General features: G+C 41.8%; 1 protein-coding gene across 4 annotated transcripts; it reads right to left on the reverse strand.

Annotated features, from left to right (window-relative positions):
* rnf122 (ring finger protein 122) lies at positions 1-16,650 on the reverse strand. 4 transcript variants are annotated; one of them, XM_017412151.2, is made up of 6 exons: positions 16,270-16,650; positions 9,438-9,594; positions 1,687-1,732; positions 1,554-1,595; positions 1,350-1,429; positions 1-134 (listed from the first exon to the last, which is right to left on the reverse strand). In XM_017412151.2, the coding sequence occupies exons 1-6, from the start codon at positions 16,292-16,294 to the stop codon at positions 20-22; spliced, it is 465 nt and encodes a 154-aa protein (XP_017267640.1). In that variant the 5' UTR covers positions 16,295-16,650; the 3' UTR covers positions 1-19. The 4 variants fall into 4 exon arrangements, with proteins under 4 accessions (XP_017267640.1, XP_017267639.1, XP_037833562.1 ...); XM_017412150.2 differs by having other exon boundaries at positions 1,350-1,432; XM_037977634.1 differs by lacking the exon at positions 16,270-16,650 and adding an exon at positions 15,488-15,745 and having other exon boundaries at positions 1,350-1,432.
* Between the last annotated feature and the right edge of the window lie 6 nt (positions 16,651-16,656).

The raw sequence follows: 16,656 nt of genomic DNA on the forward strand, positions 1-16,656 counted from the left end.
GGGGGGGGGGTGTCAGAGGTTATACCAGCTCGTCCAGCAGGGTCCCTATGCTGTGATGCTGCTCGGGGGGGCCGGCGATGGGCTTGTTGCACATGGGGCAAACACAGCGCACCTCCAGCCACTTTACCAAACACCTTCAGAGACAGAGAAATAGACACAAAATGAGCTTTTTAAACACAACATGTTCAACTTGATGCATCTACCAAACGGTATTTGTGTGTCAGCCGTGTTTTTAACCAGGCAAAAGTTTCTTCCTTTTGTCTGTGTTGGTTGCCTCAATCCTCCGTCATAAGAAGTCAAGAAGTCAGTTCTTGCACACACCTTTCATTGTCCACGAGACACTCGACTCAGAGCTCCCGGGAAGCTCCTCCCTCCTCCTGCAGCGTTAAAACGGGTTTCTAACCGCTGGCTTCTCAACTCTCCTGTCCTTGTGCAGACTTTTGCTTCCCTTACCCCAACCAGACGTGTTTATTAAACAGACTGTTTGGCCTTTTGCAAATTTGACGCTCTTTTTAAGCTCTTAGGTTTATGAGCGGCCAGTGTTTTACCTGCAGTGGACAGCAGTCGGCGCAACCTCAGTTTGGAGAAGTAGAGAGCAATTCTCATCCGAGAGTCAAGCAAACGGCTGCACATCATACTGAATGTTCAAACACAGATTCCTGTCATGTGAAACATCTCAAACCTCAAAGGTTTCATCGCTAATGAAGTGAATGGTTTTACACCGCATAACTTTGTATCAAACAGAGACGTTTATACAGATCTATACGCGGTTCACGTTCTGTTCAGTGTAACGAGTTCACATAACGACCTAATGAAAAGAAAATTGAGCAGTTTAGACATTTCTGAGGTTTGAGTTGTTTTAGAAAGCAGAAATCTGCTCTGGAATAGACTCCAGAATGACTACCTGTTAGCTTCACTCCTCCATGAGATCCTCTCTCTGATGTCTACTGCAGGTAAGATACTGACTACTTATAACTGCTTCAGAACTAATCTATTTGAAATGAGACTGGTGTATTTCCAAAATGACTGATCTGCTCTTTTAAATAGAACCCTTTTATTTATTAAAATAAAATAAATTTAGGGAACAAACAGTCCTAAATCTTTGGGGTACAGATGCGCTTTGTTTCCCAGCAGGATCTCAGGACCAGTTCTCNCAAGACTGAGCAACCACCTAACCCCCCCGAAACCCTCTCATCCAAAACAGGAAAACACAGCATGACGACATGAACAAATGATGAAGTCCGTCGACCTTTTGATCTCCCGAACCTCAGCTGTTTTCACTTTGACAAGCCTCAACAGGTGCGAATTGCAAACGAGCATGAAGAAAGACTCCGCCGTGCTCTACTCACTTCCTGTGGAAAGCGTGTTGGCATGGCAACACCCCCAGCTCGTCTTTCACTTTGAAGTCCTCCAGACACACGGCGCACGTCTGCTGCGAGGGCGACAGACGAGACGAAATCAGGCAGGACCACCGGCATAAAGTGATTTGGAGTCATTAGTTAAAAGCTCTGACTGATCGTATCGATACCCGGCAGCTTAGAATACAAACTTACCCCATGGAGACTCAGTTTTTTGGGATCGCCTTTTAAAACCACCTGCCGGATTAACAAAAAATGAATTTTTAAAAGATGCTTTTTTTTTAAAGCGGGATAATAATACGTTGCTAAATATTAACCGTCGTCTTACCTCTCTGTAGCCAAATCGCTCGCTCTGCGCTTGGTGTCGTAGTTTGCTGCAAAAGTAGAAAAAAATATATTATTATAATTTTATATTAGGGTAAAACATTCAGTTAAATCTAACTCTAAATATTTTAATTTTTCTGTCTGCGTGATACTTCATAATTCTGGAAAAAGAAAAGACAGTCTTGGGAGGAGTTCCCCTATTTTTAGAGCGTTATATAACTTTTTGTGAGCAGAAGTCTAAATTTAAACCAGAGACTCTCTTTCACAAAAAAACGGAGCACCTGAAAGGAGTTTCTTTCTGTTTAAAGACATCTCCAGGAAAAACCTTGTGACGTTGTCACACCTCAAAGAATAATTATAAAAAATAAATAACCAAACAAGAAACCAATCAGAGCAATCTGGGCCTTTTGGAAGAAGAGAATTAAATAGATATAAAGGGGGAAATGGTTTTACAACAGAATATAATGTAAATGTATTCAACTTAATCCCCAAAAATAAAATTAGATAAATCTAAACAGGCATGGAACGGCATATCTTTATGCGTCTCCGTCTGACTTTGTTTGAGCTGCAGATATTATCTTCTTCTGCTTCTTTTCTGTTAGCAAAATAAAATGTCTGCTGTGTAGCTGTTTACTCGCAGGCAGGAGCGGCGATCCCCTGTGACTAATGTGACTTCCACCTTCCTCTTCATCATCAGGAGATGAAGATGTTTGCAGTGGTTCTGATCTGACCTAATCACCAGCTTGTCGGACTCAGACTAAGATTTACGCCTGTGTGCTTAAATGATAGGAGCGTGTGTAACTAAAGTTTTATAACTGCAGGGTTTCTCTGATAATTAAATGTCTCCTCAAACATTGGAGACACATTCACAGACAACACACACACACACACACACACACACAGCTAATGAGTATTTAGGCTCTTTGAATCTCTACTCCACCCTCCAAAAACCAACAATGGAGAGCAGATCTTTATCTCTTGACAAGAGCGTTTCTGTTTAGGCGGTTTTATTTTTGGCCTCTTGTTTTTACACGGCTAAACTTAGACCCAAATATCGCTCGCCGTCCGCGGCTTGGGCCCCCGAAACTTAAAAGCAGCACCAGAATCAGAGACGTGCTCGTTAAAAAACAGAATGTCAAAAGTAAAAAAGAGAAATGTGGGGGAAAACGGAGCGAGGAAATGACAGTTATTGTTTTTCTAACTTGGTTTGTTGTTTACGCGGACTGCCGCTCGCAGCGTTCCCTGTGAACAATGTGAGGATACACGTTTCCCATGGCTCGGTGGGTGAGAGGGGTCCATTCGCTCAAATATCTACCAGGAATTTATGAGACAAAAAAGAAAAGCCCCTGTTCAAAGTTTATAACTTCTAATAAATTCTGCACATCACAACTTGTGAGCTAATTATCTTGTTTGTTGTTAACGTGTAAACATAAATATATGTATAGTGACACTGTTCTAATATTAAAGATGCAGAAAGGAAAATCTCACCTATCACCAATACTTTCTTCTAATTTTACCACAACTGGTTCTTGATTGGTAACAAGCCAGAATGACCACTTCATTAGAAACACAGCTCAGGACTGAGCTGAACTGATTAAAGTTGAATTAAAACCAACCACTGTTTGTGGTTAAAACAACTAAATACTTAAGCTTCTCAATAAAATGATCAGATGTCACTCTCTCTACACTGTTAGTAAAGTCAGCTGAGGTCTTAGAAACGTCATATTATCCTCTGATAAACACATTTTCATCACTCAGAGCCCCCAAGAGTCTGATAACAGCAGTACAACACGTAACGTCTGAATGACCCGCTGCCTCTTCCTCCAGACTACAGTTCTGTAGTCAGAGGTGAGCTCCACCAGCCACAAACAAATAGTCAGCACTAACAAAAACATGGCTACAACTCAGTCAGTTTTATAGATATTGAACTAAAATTTGTTGTGGTAGTAACTGAGACTGATCCACAACTTGTAGTCTGGTGAGATCTGCTTTGCCATTAATGACTAGAGTCAGCTCTGTCTGTTTGTTAGCAAAATATCTCCTGAACAATCACTGGATGTACATATAGAAGAGATCACCTGACACAACTGAGTGACCTTAGGAAACACAAAAATGGCTAAAACTCAGCCAAATCTACAAATGTGGAGCTAGAATTTGGTGTGGTAGTAGCCGAGGATTGTCTCCAACATATACTTAAAGTGCAAAACATTATGTGACAGCTTTGCTTAAAATCTTGAATAACATCAGCTTAGCCAAAAATGGCTATGCCTGTGTGAATTTAAAAAAAAATACTGATCTAAACTTTGATGTGGTAGTAGCTAAGAGTCACACATCAGATCATGTCAGATCATTGTTGCAGCGTCACATGAAACTGTGCATAATGCTGTCTTCAAGGTTGGACCAAAACGGCTATGACTCATTTCTCAACATAAGATGATTTCAGTCTGAAACTCTGGCATGAAAGGCGGCGGGCGATATGCATTACGCCGAGGAATGCCAGGCCTTTCATTGATAACATTTTGCTCTTCAGTACTCAGAGCTTGCAGCATATTTTCCTCTGACTCATGCTCCTTTCAGTACATCACCTGCAGCCTCCGCGCTCTTCTTCTCTTCCTTGAACCCCGAACACTTACAGTATCTCCCACCTTCTCAGCAGCCCTTCAGGATGCTGAAGGATCTTCGTTACACAGGAGCTTGATCTGGTTTTTATTGTCTCTTTGGATTTCTGGTTGTGGGAACTGTTTTTTAAAAGTCGAAGGCTCTTTACTGAAACAGCCTTCCTTTTTCTTGTCTGTCGCCTCTCTTGAAAAGTTACTAACTGTGTTTTCCATGCTGACATTTATCAGGAGCTGCCCTCCAGTGTGACCTTTTCTGCTGCAGAAGCACATTACATTTTACTGCCACTATATTTCTCCAAACTCTGCTACCTCTTCTTCTTTTTATTGAGGAAATAACATCTGCAGCTGTGATGGAGGACATCTAATAACGCCGGACCTTATTAATCATTCATTATCATCCGTTAAAGAGGACAATAAGGGTCTGTTCGCAAAATATCTCTCAGAAAGTAATCTACAACTGATTAACTTTTGGAGGCATCTTGATTTAAGATGGCTGCCACAGCTAAGCAACCTTAGCTAATAGAAAAATAACTAAAACAATGTAAAAATTAGAAATTTTGAGCTAAAGTTTGTTGTTTAAAACTTTGGCACGCAAAGAAGTAGGCGATACACATTCCTTCAAATAAACAAACAAATAAAAAAGCTAGTTTTAATTTTAACTCAGGAACAAATATGAAAGGAACCAGAGCAACAGTGTGAAAGGTTTTCGTTATTTGGCTGCAAAGTGAAGAAGCAACATCAGAAACTAACTCAGGACCGACAGACACTGACTGAGACGAAAGGAATCCTGCGCTCAGCAGAAAACCATCACTCCCTACTGAAGCTGGTGAATCAACCTGCTCTATAAACGAGTCCACAATCACGCTTCTATCCAAGATTGCATTCGGCTCCATCATGGAACCGGAGGAAGTGACTCAGTGGTTCTGATTCATCGGCGAGTGCTTGGAGAGAAGCAGGAGGGCTGTGTGCTGTCACTGACATACACAAGTCAACCCATCAGACTCGTTTAAACCTGTTTCTACCTTTATGTTACATTATACAATCAATCTAATCTGATTTTTGTTTTAAAATAACCAAGTTTCTTTTTTTTATGAGCACGTAAAGAACTGTTTGTCCAGCCTGGCTATTAGATCAAGGTTCAGAGTTATATTCAGAACTAAAAACAGAAGTCTTTAATTTTTTTAAAAACTCATGTTAGATCCCAGAAGTGTACAGAAAATAAAGTTACATGTTTCACTGACACTTTTGTATTTAGAAAATAATATCAAGTCTCAAGTTTGATGCTAGCAACATGCCCAAAAGTTGAGGAAAAGAAAGGAAAGGAAAAGAAATTACTAAAATATGAAGGTATCGCTGTTCTGGAAGATTCAGATATCAGTTGGGTAAAATTTGTGACAGCACAGAGCAGGACCAACATCTTCTCCTTCATGTACATAAGCAGATAATTTTAAGCAGATAATGGCTCACTAGTTTGTTCTGAACTCATGTAAAAAAGTTCCAAAAATATTCCTCAATGCAAAAATGCAAACAACTTAAAATCTTCTGCATTTACAGCAAGAAATATCAACATATTAAGGCCAGAAACAACATGAGTGAACTTGTTAATCGAAGTGGGAACCAAGATCAAACTGGATCGTTTGGTCTTAAATCGACTTCAATCTCTGAAACAATTGTTGTTATAAACCTTTACATCACCATAAATTTCAAATAAGAAAAACTTTGTGTTTATTTGCAAATAGCAGCAAAAGCAGCAGCTAGCTTTAGCACTTCAAGCAGGAACAACAACGAAATGTAAAACTGATCTCGGCCTAAAGTTTTCTTCTTTAATCATTGCTGTGTTTGGATTAGCAGTTAGCTCGTCAACTTCTCAAAATTGAGGTTGTTCAAATATCTATCAACAGGTAAGATATTAATTGTTTACAACCTTTCCACAGAACCCCACTTCAACCTCACTGAATCAGAAATACACTGAACTGGCCACTAACGATGCTAGGCGAGAGTCATGGCCGCCATCTTGCCAGGTGCTTCACCTAACACTCTGTACTGCATATATTTTGTAGCCACACATTGTTAATAATAATTGTTAAATGTTATTTAATAATTTTAAGTACTTGAGTTCTCAATTTCACTTATACTAATAGCGTAAACTTATATAATGTTGTCTTTTCCTCATATTTCTGGAAATAAATAGCCTTATATAGCATTCACGTCAGTATTTAAACATGAATAACTCAGCGCCTGTCCAGTTTATACACTAATTCATCATTATTTAGCATGTATTTTACCAATAAAATAGGTAAAACAGGTTTGTGGACTAATGGCTGTTATTTAAGAAACATCCATCCATCCATTTTCTTTACCCGCATCTCCATTCTGGGTCACAGGGAGCTGGTGCCTATCCCCAGCAGTGACTAGTATTTTCAATTAAATAAAAAAGATCAACTTAATACCACATTTTTTAGGTTCTGCTAGTTATAACCATTATTGTTTTCTTGGCTGAGTTGAGTTTATTTCCCTCAGATATCCATGGCCTACTGCCATGCCGGCAGTAACTAAAGTTAGCATAAACCCTGCAGTGGTTCTCCATTCAAGTGCATTTCTGTTTCAGTGTTTTGAACCGTCCCTTTAACTACTGCTGCTTTAAGAAGCTGCCTGCATCATTCAGGACGCTCTTACATCTCAAAAAGCCTAATCTCCTGGGGAAATCAAAGCGTTGGAAATAATTCAGCTGCGCTAAGTTACACAGGAGGAAAAAGACGACCCAGCGTCACGCTGACAGAAATCTTCAAAACTGTGGCTGTTTGAAATGGACAGTCTAAAAATATCACGGCGCAACACGAAACATTCAGCAATTTTCTAAACCCAGAGTCATCCAAAGCCAAAGCCTCGTCCAGGTGTTGGAGTTTCCCGGTGAGCTTTTGTGTAAGGCAGACGTCCATGCGCGATGGTTTTGTGTGCTCCCACTGTGCCCCATTCAGGCTGTGGTTATTCTGAGCTCGCTGCTGTCCTCACACATTGTGACGGCCAGCTTCCTGTTGCCTCATATCCCGTCCTGCGAACACACACACAGCTCATCGGGGAGTTCTGTCAACGGCAGCGGAGGTCACCATGTTCCCCTTTGTTTTCTGCCTCACTCACTGGGTTTCTATTTTTGCAGCTTTTTGTGTTTAAGTGACGAGCTCAAAACTCTTAGTAGCAAATATATGCAGGAAAATGCATACACAGTGCATACGCTGTATTTATTTTGAATGAACAATATGATAAAATTGCAATCTTGACCGAATGCTAATCCTATTTTTTTGTGGGTTTTCAAGCAGTTGTAAAATTTTGCACACAGATAAACAATAACAGCGTTGGTTCATATGGCAAAACTCAAAAAAATCTAAATATTTTTGGAATTTAAACGTACAGCACAAATAAAATCTGTTCTATTCCTTTTATTAGTGCTTTAACTATGTATTTGAACATGCTGCAGCACCCTCTGCACCCTTATTTCCCGCGTCCTTGCAACCCAGAGTCTTCTGGATGGATCGTGATAAAACGTGGTGGAACAGGAGCGTCTGTTCATTTTAACTCTTGCACTAGGAAGTGGAAAGTTTTCATTTTATTTTACTTTTTAAGAAAAGCTTGAGGAGAATATCTGTTAATCAGCGTGTTAAGATTAAAAATGAGGGTGATCACGTGGACAAAATACGTCCAGGGTTTTAATTTAAAGTTCAATAAAGAAACAACGGGTCAAAGGTTGTTTTTTTTAAAACAGATTTATTAATACTGATAACGAGTAGCTGTTGGTCACTTCTGCTGTTTTTATCAAGTTAAATGATGTGTTGACTGACACCATTAATAAAAGGCTTGTTTCTACAAAACAGATTACTAGTCGTTGGGTTAAAAATGTATAAATACGTAACTAAACGTACTTTCTTTGACAGCTTTCCAAATCAGAGGTAAAGCCTTTTCATTGTAAATCTAGCAGTCCTCAACAGGGACTCTGTTGGAGGCCTCTTCTGACTACAGAAGTAAGATAAAGTTGAAACTTTTGCAATATAAAGTGCATTAAAATGACTTAATTTGGTATAGATGGTAAGTGCAGAGCAAACAGATTTAAATACCAGAAAGAAAATGGTGCAAATTCCAAAAATAAAATAAAAAAAACAAACAACAATAATACTCATAGCTCAAGAACCTGCAGCCAAATAAACAAAATCTAACTTTAGATAAAGTTTGTTTTAAACAATCCAGCTCTCAGTTCTTCTCACATTTTTCTTTTTGCTGCTGAATGTTATTCAAAACTAACCGAGGTGAACTCCTGCTTGGCAAAAGTATGCAAAATATTTTCTATATCTACATATATATATATATATATATATATATATATATATATAGAGAGAGAGAGAGAGAGAGAGAAAAAAATAATAATTTAGATGCAAAACTTTGTCATCAAAGGTCTGAGTTGAAGTGATTCACTGATTTGAGAACAGCTGGTTTGTGAGATCTGGGCCATCTGGACTAGTTTTCAAACAGGAAGTAACTATTTAAGACCAACAGTCTGAAGCTGTAGAATCATGATTGACACCTGGAAAGTGAAAACGACTATTTTTAGAAAATACAAATAATTACCAATGAATTTGAAGAGGGGCTTTGCTTAAAATACACAACCCTCATTAGCTGGAACTTCCACCTCGGGTCATTGGTGAGCTTACGAAAAACAGCTGGTGACACGGTCCCTGCTAACGCTAATGCTAAGCTACAAAATACATTGTTTTAATTTTAATGGAAAATAATGTTCAAAATACAAACTTTCAGCATACTAACCAACTATTAGTAATTCAAGGTTCTAGTGTAGTTTTATTCTTTTCTCAGTAACTGACAATTTACAGTTACGTTTCTTTTTGTCTGTTTATGTTTACTCTGCGAGAGGAATCCAATGGATCAGTTGGTTGGAAAAGAAAAGAGGTTTAAACCTCCAACATGCTGTTGTAGATGGGCACACATCAGAGTCTGGGACCCAGCTGAGCCAAAGAAACAGTCACAATCTGCCAGCCACACACACTTTTCAATTCCTGATAGCAGAAATTACCAATTTAATCATGAAAGCTGGTTCGAACTAAAACAGATTTCTGTGTGGGTCGCCCCTCACCTGATGAAATAACAGCAGAAGATGAGGCTCAAGATGAAGACGAAGATGCCTGTGCCGAAGATGACCATGTAAATGTTGAGAGGCAGGTCCTGGAAGGTGATGGGTGGCATGGTGCACGACTTGTTGGAGTAAACCAGTCCCAGACCACAGAAGCACCCTGAAGGAGGACACACGGGACGTTTCAAGACATGCTTACACAAACAAGCAAAAGCAGCACATCGAAGAAACAGACTCAGCTTCACGTTACAAGGTTAATGTGAAATGTGTGGTTGTTCAAACAGCTTTTTACAACAAGGAGCTCACAGGGCTGTGTGAAATATGTAGCAGAACAAACTGCAGCTGTGTGTTTAAAACAGAGATAAATAAACATCTATTAATCTGTTCAAAACTAGTAATCCGTGTACATGAACTACTGGTGTCTCAATTAAAAAAAGAAAAAAAACACTTCAGTTTTTCACTTTTCAGAGTTATCGCCAATTTGACGCTACGCTTGATCCCATATGATACTGCAAGATCCTACAAGATAGAACTCAGAATATGTGTTGGGGATGACTCTCAGCTGCCACCACACTGAATATTAGTTCAATATCTGTAAAATTCACCAAGTTTTAAGGTTGAATAGCTGGGGATGCTGTCTCAAATCGGACTGACTCCATCCATCCATCCATCCATCCATCCATCCATCCATCCATCCATCCATCCATCCATCCATCCATCCATCCATCCATCCATCTTCTACCGCTTATTTGTGTCCCAAGGCATTCCCAGGCCAGAGAGGATATACAATCCCTTCAACAAGTTCTGGGTCTGCCCTGAAACCTCCAGTAGAAGACATCCAGGAGACATCCTAACCACCTCAACTGACTCCTTTCAATGTGAAGGAGCAGTGGATCTACTCCGAGCTCCCCCCGGTTGACGGAGCTCCTCACCTTTTCTCTAAGGCTGAGCCCGGCTGCCCTACGAAGGAAGCTCATTTCAACCACTTGTATCCGAATAGACTCCACAAGTTATTCAGCCGTAGAAGTCTCCCTCTGATTAAGGTGGCAGGAAGATGGAAGGCTGACAGAAACGCCAGGTTTTTATTTCTACCGAAACACAACACAGCGTCCGATTAGCCCTCCTCCACACTGAGGCGAGGTAGTAATCAGTGAAATCAGCTCAGGTATTGTTTGATCAGGCGCTCCAGACTCCTGGTCTATTAACAGCAAAAATGTATTACGTCTAAGAGCAGTTATCTGAGGACAGCTGCCTTATGTAACGATTCCTCACAGTTATTACTACTTTTCTCTGTTTGTTAAAAGTGCAGCCATCTTTCAGCTCATCAGAACATTAAACAACTTTAAACAACTTTTGACCCGAAAGAACGACATCAGCCACTCGTCTCCTCTGAACTACTGTAGGTCTGTCCTCTATAAAGACCGAGTGGAGGATGGACGGACGGCCAAGACATGGGGACACAGATGGATCGGAGAACAAGTGGACGTTTGATGGAGACGCAAATGAGAAGATGAGCAGAAAGATGGATGAGTCGACACAGATGAGTCTGTGGATAAAGATTTGTTGTTTTGGTTCCGTCTTTGATGAATCGATGGTTAACGTAGCATCGATTGTGTTTTACAACCCCAGAATGAAAAAGAAACTAGAAGGAGTGCTGAACAACTAGCTGAAATTAATTAGAGAAGGTAAAAATGAACTGTAGAAGTTAAAACAAGCAGAACATGAGCCAAAAAGTAGAAAAACACAGGCTAAAATGAACAATCAAGCTAAAACTAGCAGAAATGAGTAAAGCAATAAAAAAAACCTAACATGAAGCTGAACTGCAGCTTAAAGCTAAAATTTGAAAAAAAAGTTGCTAATAGTTCATATTTGCAAAACAGTAGATAAAGATAAAATTAACAAACCAGTAGCAATTAGCTAAACAGCTAAACAGTAGCTACACGTAAAGGTTAACTAACTTAGGTTTTTAACCTTTTTAACCTACGTTGGTTAAGTTATAAAAGCTAAATTTAACATAAGATGATAAAAATGGAGCCACTATGCTGCAGAAATAAAAAATTAAGCAGATTTTGGTCATGTTTGCAGCTAAAATCTAGCTGCTACCTGAATCTTTTTTCCTCCAGTAGCCAGAATCAGATTTTGTTTTTTTTTTTACTCGTGCCCCCTTCTCCCTCCATCCTTAATGGTGGCGAGCGTCGCTCAGATTGCTGAGAGAACAATGGTCACCGGATTGATGGATGACGGGTGAACGGATGATTAAACGACGGGCAGGAAGTACGGAACGAGAGACAAACGGTGGACGTTTTAACGAACAAGAGCGTTGGGAGAAAAAGACAGAAAGGAGGATGTATGGGTGGACAAATAAATACACGGCTGGATGGGGAGGAACAAAGGGGCGGCTGGACGAAGCTCCTTTCCAGTATCGTCACTCTCTCCTAACTTTTGTTTGCGTCTATCGTTTTTCATCGACCCTGGCAATTGTGGTCACTCTTACCAGCGAAGCGCCACGCTGGCGTTTCTACCTGACACCTCTCCTGCCTCTCAGAGAAAACTGCAGAATGGGGCGATCAATGCGCTGCAGCCTGAATGAGCGGAGGCTCTCGATTAATCGAAGCACGTCAATGAAGATCCACCGCCTCATTCAACACGCGGCGTTCATTAGCAGAGGCATCAAAGCACGAGTCGAGTCTTTAATCAGCACCCGGATGAAACTCTGATAAAAGCAGGAGCAAAATCACATCAGAGAGGAAAAAAAAAACCCATTCAGATAGGTCTCTACAACTTCTCCTTTCAGTCTCAAAGCCTTTTATCCAACTCTGCTCCTGTTGTTTCTCACCTAAAAGTACTAATGCTTGTGAGAACATAATAGTTTTAAAATTATTTCATGCAGATACTTCATTAATGGAGCTAGCTGGCATTGAAAGACTGCATATCGCCCGTAGCCTGGCATGCCAAAGTTTTAAACAAAGACCTCAAGTGATCTCTTAGCGCTCAGAGTATGTGTTAAGAATGACTCTCAGCTACTACCACACCAAGTTTTAGCTCAATATCTGTAAAAAAATGTCTGAGTTTTAGCTTTTTTTTTTTGTTGAGTTGATTAGCTGTGGTGGCCATATGAATAGTGTTTACACTAACAGTAAATCAGCTGTAGATGCTCATCCAATGATGGCTTCATTAAAATCCATCTGCTGTTTCGTGGGATGATTTGCAAACACACACAGGCACTTACATAATCACCCGCCTTTCACGGAGGTGGGCGATAATAATGACCTGTAGGAGCCCTTCTTTGACTGTCATTAAAATGCTGCAGAATCCACCTGCAACATCTCCTTCATTCCCTCAGATTTGTTTATGCTTTTATTTAACCAAAACGTTTAACCTCGAGACCAAAAAATCACTTTAAAAAGAGCGTCCTGAAAATATACGTGACCTAACCTGCATCCAAACTGATTTTTACAGCTAAAAACTTAATGTGGAGGTATTTTTTTTCTTCCTCATTGTTTTCCTTTCAGCCAGTTTTTGCCTCTTGAACAGATTTTTCCTTTAATATTTCAGATTCAACCATTAAAACTTGCTTTACTTGGAACACATGCAAATAAAATCTACAAACGTCATGCTGACTGAGTCACGAAGGTCCATTTTTCTACAGAAAGAATGAGGATAAGTGATGGAGTTTTAGTCTCTGGATGATTTTATCCCCACCCTGGGTTTAAAAGTGAAAACTATTTAACTATTTCATCCTAAACTGTTAGCTGCACTGGACTGAGGATATGACCTCAGTTTCCACAGTTGTTGTTGGACACACGTGAGGATGTGAACTTGCAAACAAACAGACAACTTGACCTCATTTTCTCCATCCCTGTTGCCTCGCTTCGATCGTCTGAAGACAAAGAGATATGCACCGAGTGGCGGGGTGGAGTCTGTAATTCATCTCACTGCTGCACAGCTGACGGTACAAATCGCCCGTGAAGCCGCGAGTTCCCCCTCAGAACCAATGTAGGTCAGAGCCGCGCCGACCAACCGGCCGTGAGGGAGGACGCTTGTGTCCGCCTTTGCATGAGTGGAAATCAAACGTCTAGATGTGATGTTTTGCTTCGGGTGGAGCCTTGCGTGACCGCTGACCTATATATCGTCTCTCTCTCTGGCGAGGCGCCTCGTTGCCATGGCGCCAGCAGCAGCAGACGCAGAGCGAGGACGACGGCTCGCGAGTTCCCAGCACAAAGAAAAAATCTGAGCGGGGCAGATTCTCGCGTTGTCGCTCACAGAAAATAATAAAAGCATAATTAAAAAGGGAGCTGGGATGTTCCCGCGTGATTAGGCGAAGCTCGAAAACACCTCGGGCGAGGACGTTCCCCTGAGACGAGACACCTGCTGGGGTTTTGTCCTATTTGTGCCAGCTTCACACAAAGCTGCCTCTGCTGCTTCTCGCACTGAAGACAGAACTTCCCATCAAATATTCAGGACTTTGGCATGAGGGGAAACACTCGAGCCACGGCTGCAAGGCTGCAACTCTTCTTCAGAAGGAGGTCGGTTTAGTCCAGAACCGCCTCCAAAGCAAGACCGGGCAAATGAACAGTGTAAAGGCTCATTGAAGGAATGCATATCACCCGCCAACATTTCTTTCAAAACATATTAACGCTCGGAGTACATGTTGAGGACGACTCTCAGCTACGACCACCTAAACTTCACCTCATTATCTGTAATTTTGACTCAGTTGTAGCTGTCCTTGTGTTGGCAAAGTCAAATTACGTTGAACTGGGTTGCCTCCAAATGTTAATGAGTTGTAGACGTACCGCCAAGAATTACTCTCTGGGGGTTTCACTAAAATCCAACCAGTGGTTCATGAGATATTTTGCTAACAGACAGACACCGTTGACTGTGACAGTTAATGCCAAAATGGTTAAAACTTTAAATGTGGTTCATCTAGAACCACACCAGATTTTAGAACAGTAGCTGTAAATGGGACTGAATTAAAGCCATTTTCGTGTTTAGCTGTGACGGCCATCTTGATTCGGATTGACTCTAAAAGCCAGTCAGTTGTGGACGTGCATCCAGTGATTAATGTCTGAGCGTTTTGTTAAAATCCAACCAGCGATTCGGGGGATATCGCCGCCGACGGACAAACAAACACAGGCAAAAACACTACTGCCACTTTGCGTTTGGCTGCGGGGGATAATAACTAAAGATGGCTCCACAAAGCGCCCACATAACGCCAAACCGTGCCTGATACGGCTTCACTTCCCCAGCAGAGTGGCGGTCTCTCTCTCTCTCTGTGTGCGCTCAGGCCTGTTCTATGAATAGCAGAGCTGAGCTGAACAAAGACAGCGATTGTTTTCCGTCTTGGCACCACCAGCCATCCGCAGACGAGGCTCCTGCAGTCAGACCCGCGGCGTTGGAGGGGAAAAAGGACCTCCAGTCTCCCATCCGCAGCAGCAGGTCTAACCGTTCATAGACTGTTTATCACCCGTCAGCCAAGGGGAAGGTGGAGAGATGATGATCTACAACTGATTGACCTTTGGGTTCAACCCAATTCAAGATGGCCGCCACAGCCAGCTGAGCTTAGAAAGCACAGAAACGGCGAAAAACTCAGCCAAACCTACAGGTTACAAGCTCAAATTTGGAGTGGTAGCAGCTGACACACTCTGAGCTTTGAGCGTAGCACATTGTGACACCTTAGAATTAAACTTTAGCATTAAATGTTGGAGTCAACCCTGTTCGTCTGTTAGCAAAATATCCCACAAACCACTGGGGCAGATGTCAATGAGTAATTACTGGCTGAACATCTACCAACGACTCACCTTAGCCTGCACCAAAATGGCCGCACCCCAGTGGATTTTACACGTACTGAGCTAAGATTTGGTGTGGTGGTAGCTGAGGGTCGTTCTCAAAACGTACTCCGACAGATCACCGGAGATCACCAAAGGTACAGCTTGAGATTGGTAAGGTGTGACCAACGGGCCGTAATGCCGTCGTCTCTCATTACGAGACGGTCTCTGGGATGAGACGTTCCTTCGGGGCCTGCCTTTCAAACAGAACCGAGATGCCGTTCGAACCTTTCGCCCTTTTCAAACACGAGCACTGGAGTTCGTCAGCATGAGCAGGATCACCCAGGGAGGTGAAGCGTCCCACCGAGAGCACAATGAGCGGCCTTGTGTGGCTCCCAACCAGCACCAACTCCTGCTGGAGATAAAGGACTCTGTTGATTAGAGTCTGCAAATCAAATTCAATCCGGATAAAATCAGTTTAAAAAAAAGAAAAAAATAAATAAACAAACAAACTCAGGTCACAACTAACACCTCGCAGACTACAGATTATTACACAGCACTATGCAGTCTGAAGACGCTCCGGTTTACAGTGTGTGGTTAACGCCACGAAGCTTTGGTAAATTGTGTGAAATTTGCAAATAGCAATTTGCAATCCAGATAAAATCAGTTTAAAAACCAAACAAACTCAGGAGCTTCGAAGTAATAAGAGATCTCTGACATTCTGGCTTAAAAGAAATGCTAATTTCAGTTCAAACAATGTTTTTTTTTTCTTTTCCTAAATGAGATTTCTGCTCAAATAATGTAACTTGCTCATTTTATGGCTCTGCCAGTCATTTAACACCAATCAGCTTCCTCTCAGACTGTTTTGATAAATACAGCCTATTAATAACCACTGAATTCTCCCAGCTTCACTGTAACCTCTTATTAAACACCATGAATAATGAATAAATAACGGAGATGGAACAGTGTCAGCTAAAGGGATCTTAGAGGAAATATTAAAATAAAACCCTGAATCAAATAAAGGGGGACTGTGGCACAAAGGGGCCTGACAGTCCCACAGATCTGCTCACCGTTACACCACTGAAACGGGTGCATCAATGCAGCAGCAGAGAGAGGGGGGAGTCCTCCTCACCGCCGCCCGGCTCCGAGTCGTGCTCCCCCGACAAGCTGCAGGAGAAGCCGGGTGAAAGGTCACCCCCCACCAAAAAAAAACCCCGACAACTCAGGTGTGGGGCTGTGGGGGTGTGAAGGCGACTGAACAGCAGCAGCCGAAGGGCGTTTCTTCCTCCTCTGGTTTCTGTCTCGCAGGGGCTGAAAACGCAGAAGTGATGATGAAGATGTGGCTCCTCGCGCTCCTCTCCTCTCCTCACCCCGTCGACGCTCCGCCGCTGTCGGCAGACGGCATGACTCCGACCAGGAGGAGGAGGAGGAGGTGGAGGGGGTGGAGGGGGTGGAGG

The sequence above is a fragment of the Kryptolebias marmoratus genome, linkage group LG1 (genome assembly GCF_001649575.2).
Source record: "Kryptolebias marmoratus isolate JLee-2015 linkage group LG1, ASM164957v2, whole genome shotgun sequence".
Classification (NCBI taxonomy): Eukaryota; Metazoa; Chordata; class Actinopteri; order Cyprinodontiformes; family Rivulidae; genus Kryptolebias; species Kryptolebias marmoratus.

Excerpts from the sequence above, each read along its gene's own strand:
- rnf122 (XM_017412150.2), bottom strand. The coding sequence starts at position 16,294 with ATGCACCCGTTTCAGTGGTGTAACG. Across the intron at positions 1,733-9,437 it reads TTCTGCTGTTATTTCATCAG|CAAACTACGACACCAAGCGC; the intron begins GTGAGGGGCGAC and ends CTACTTTTGCAG. Across the intron at positions 1,433-1,553 it reads AAAAACTGAGTCTCCATGGG|CAGACGTGCGCCGTGTGTCT; the intron begins GTAAGTTTGTAT and ends TCGCCCTCGCAG.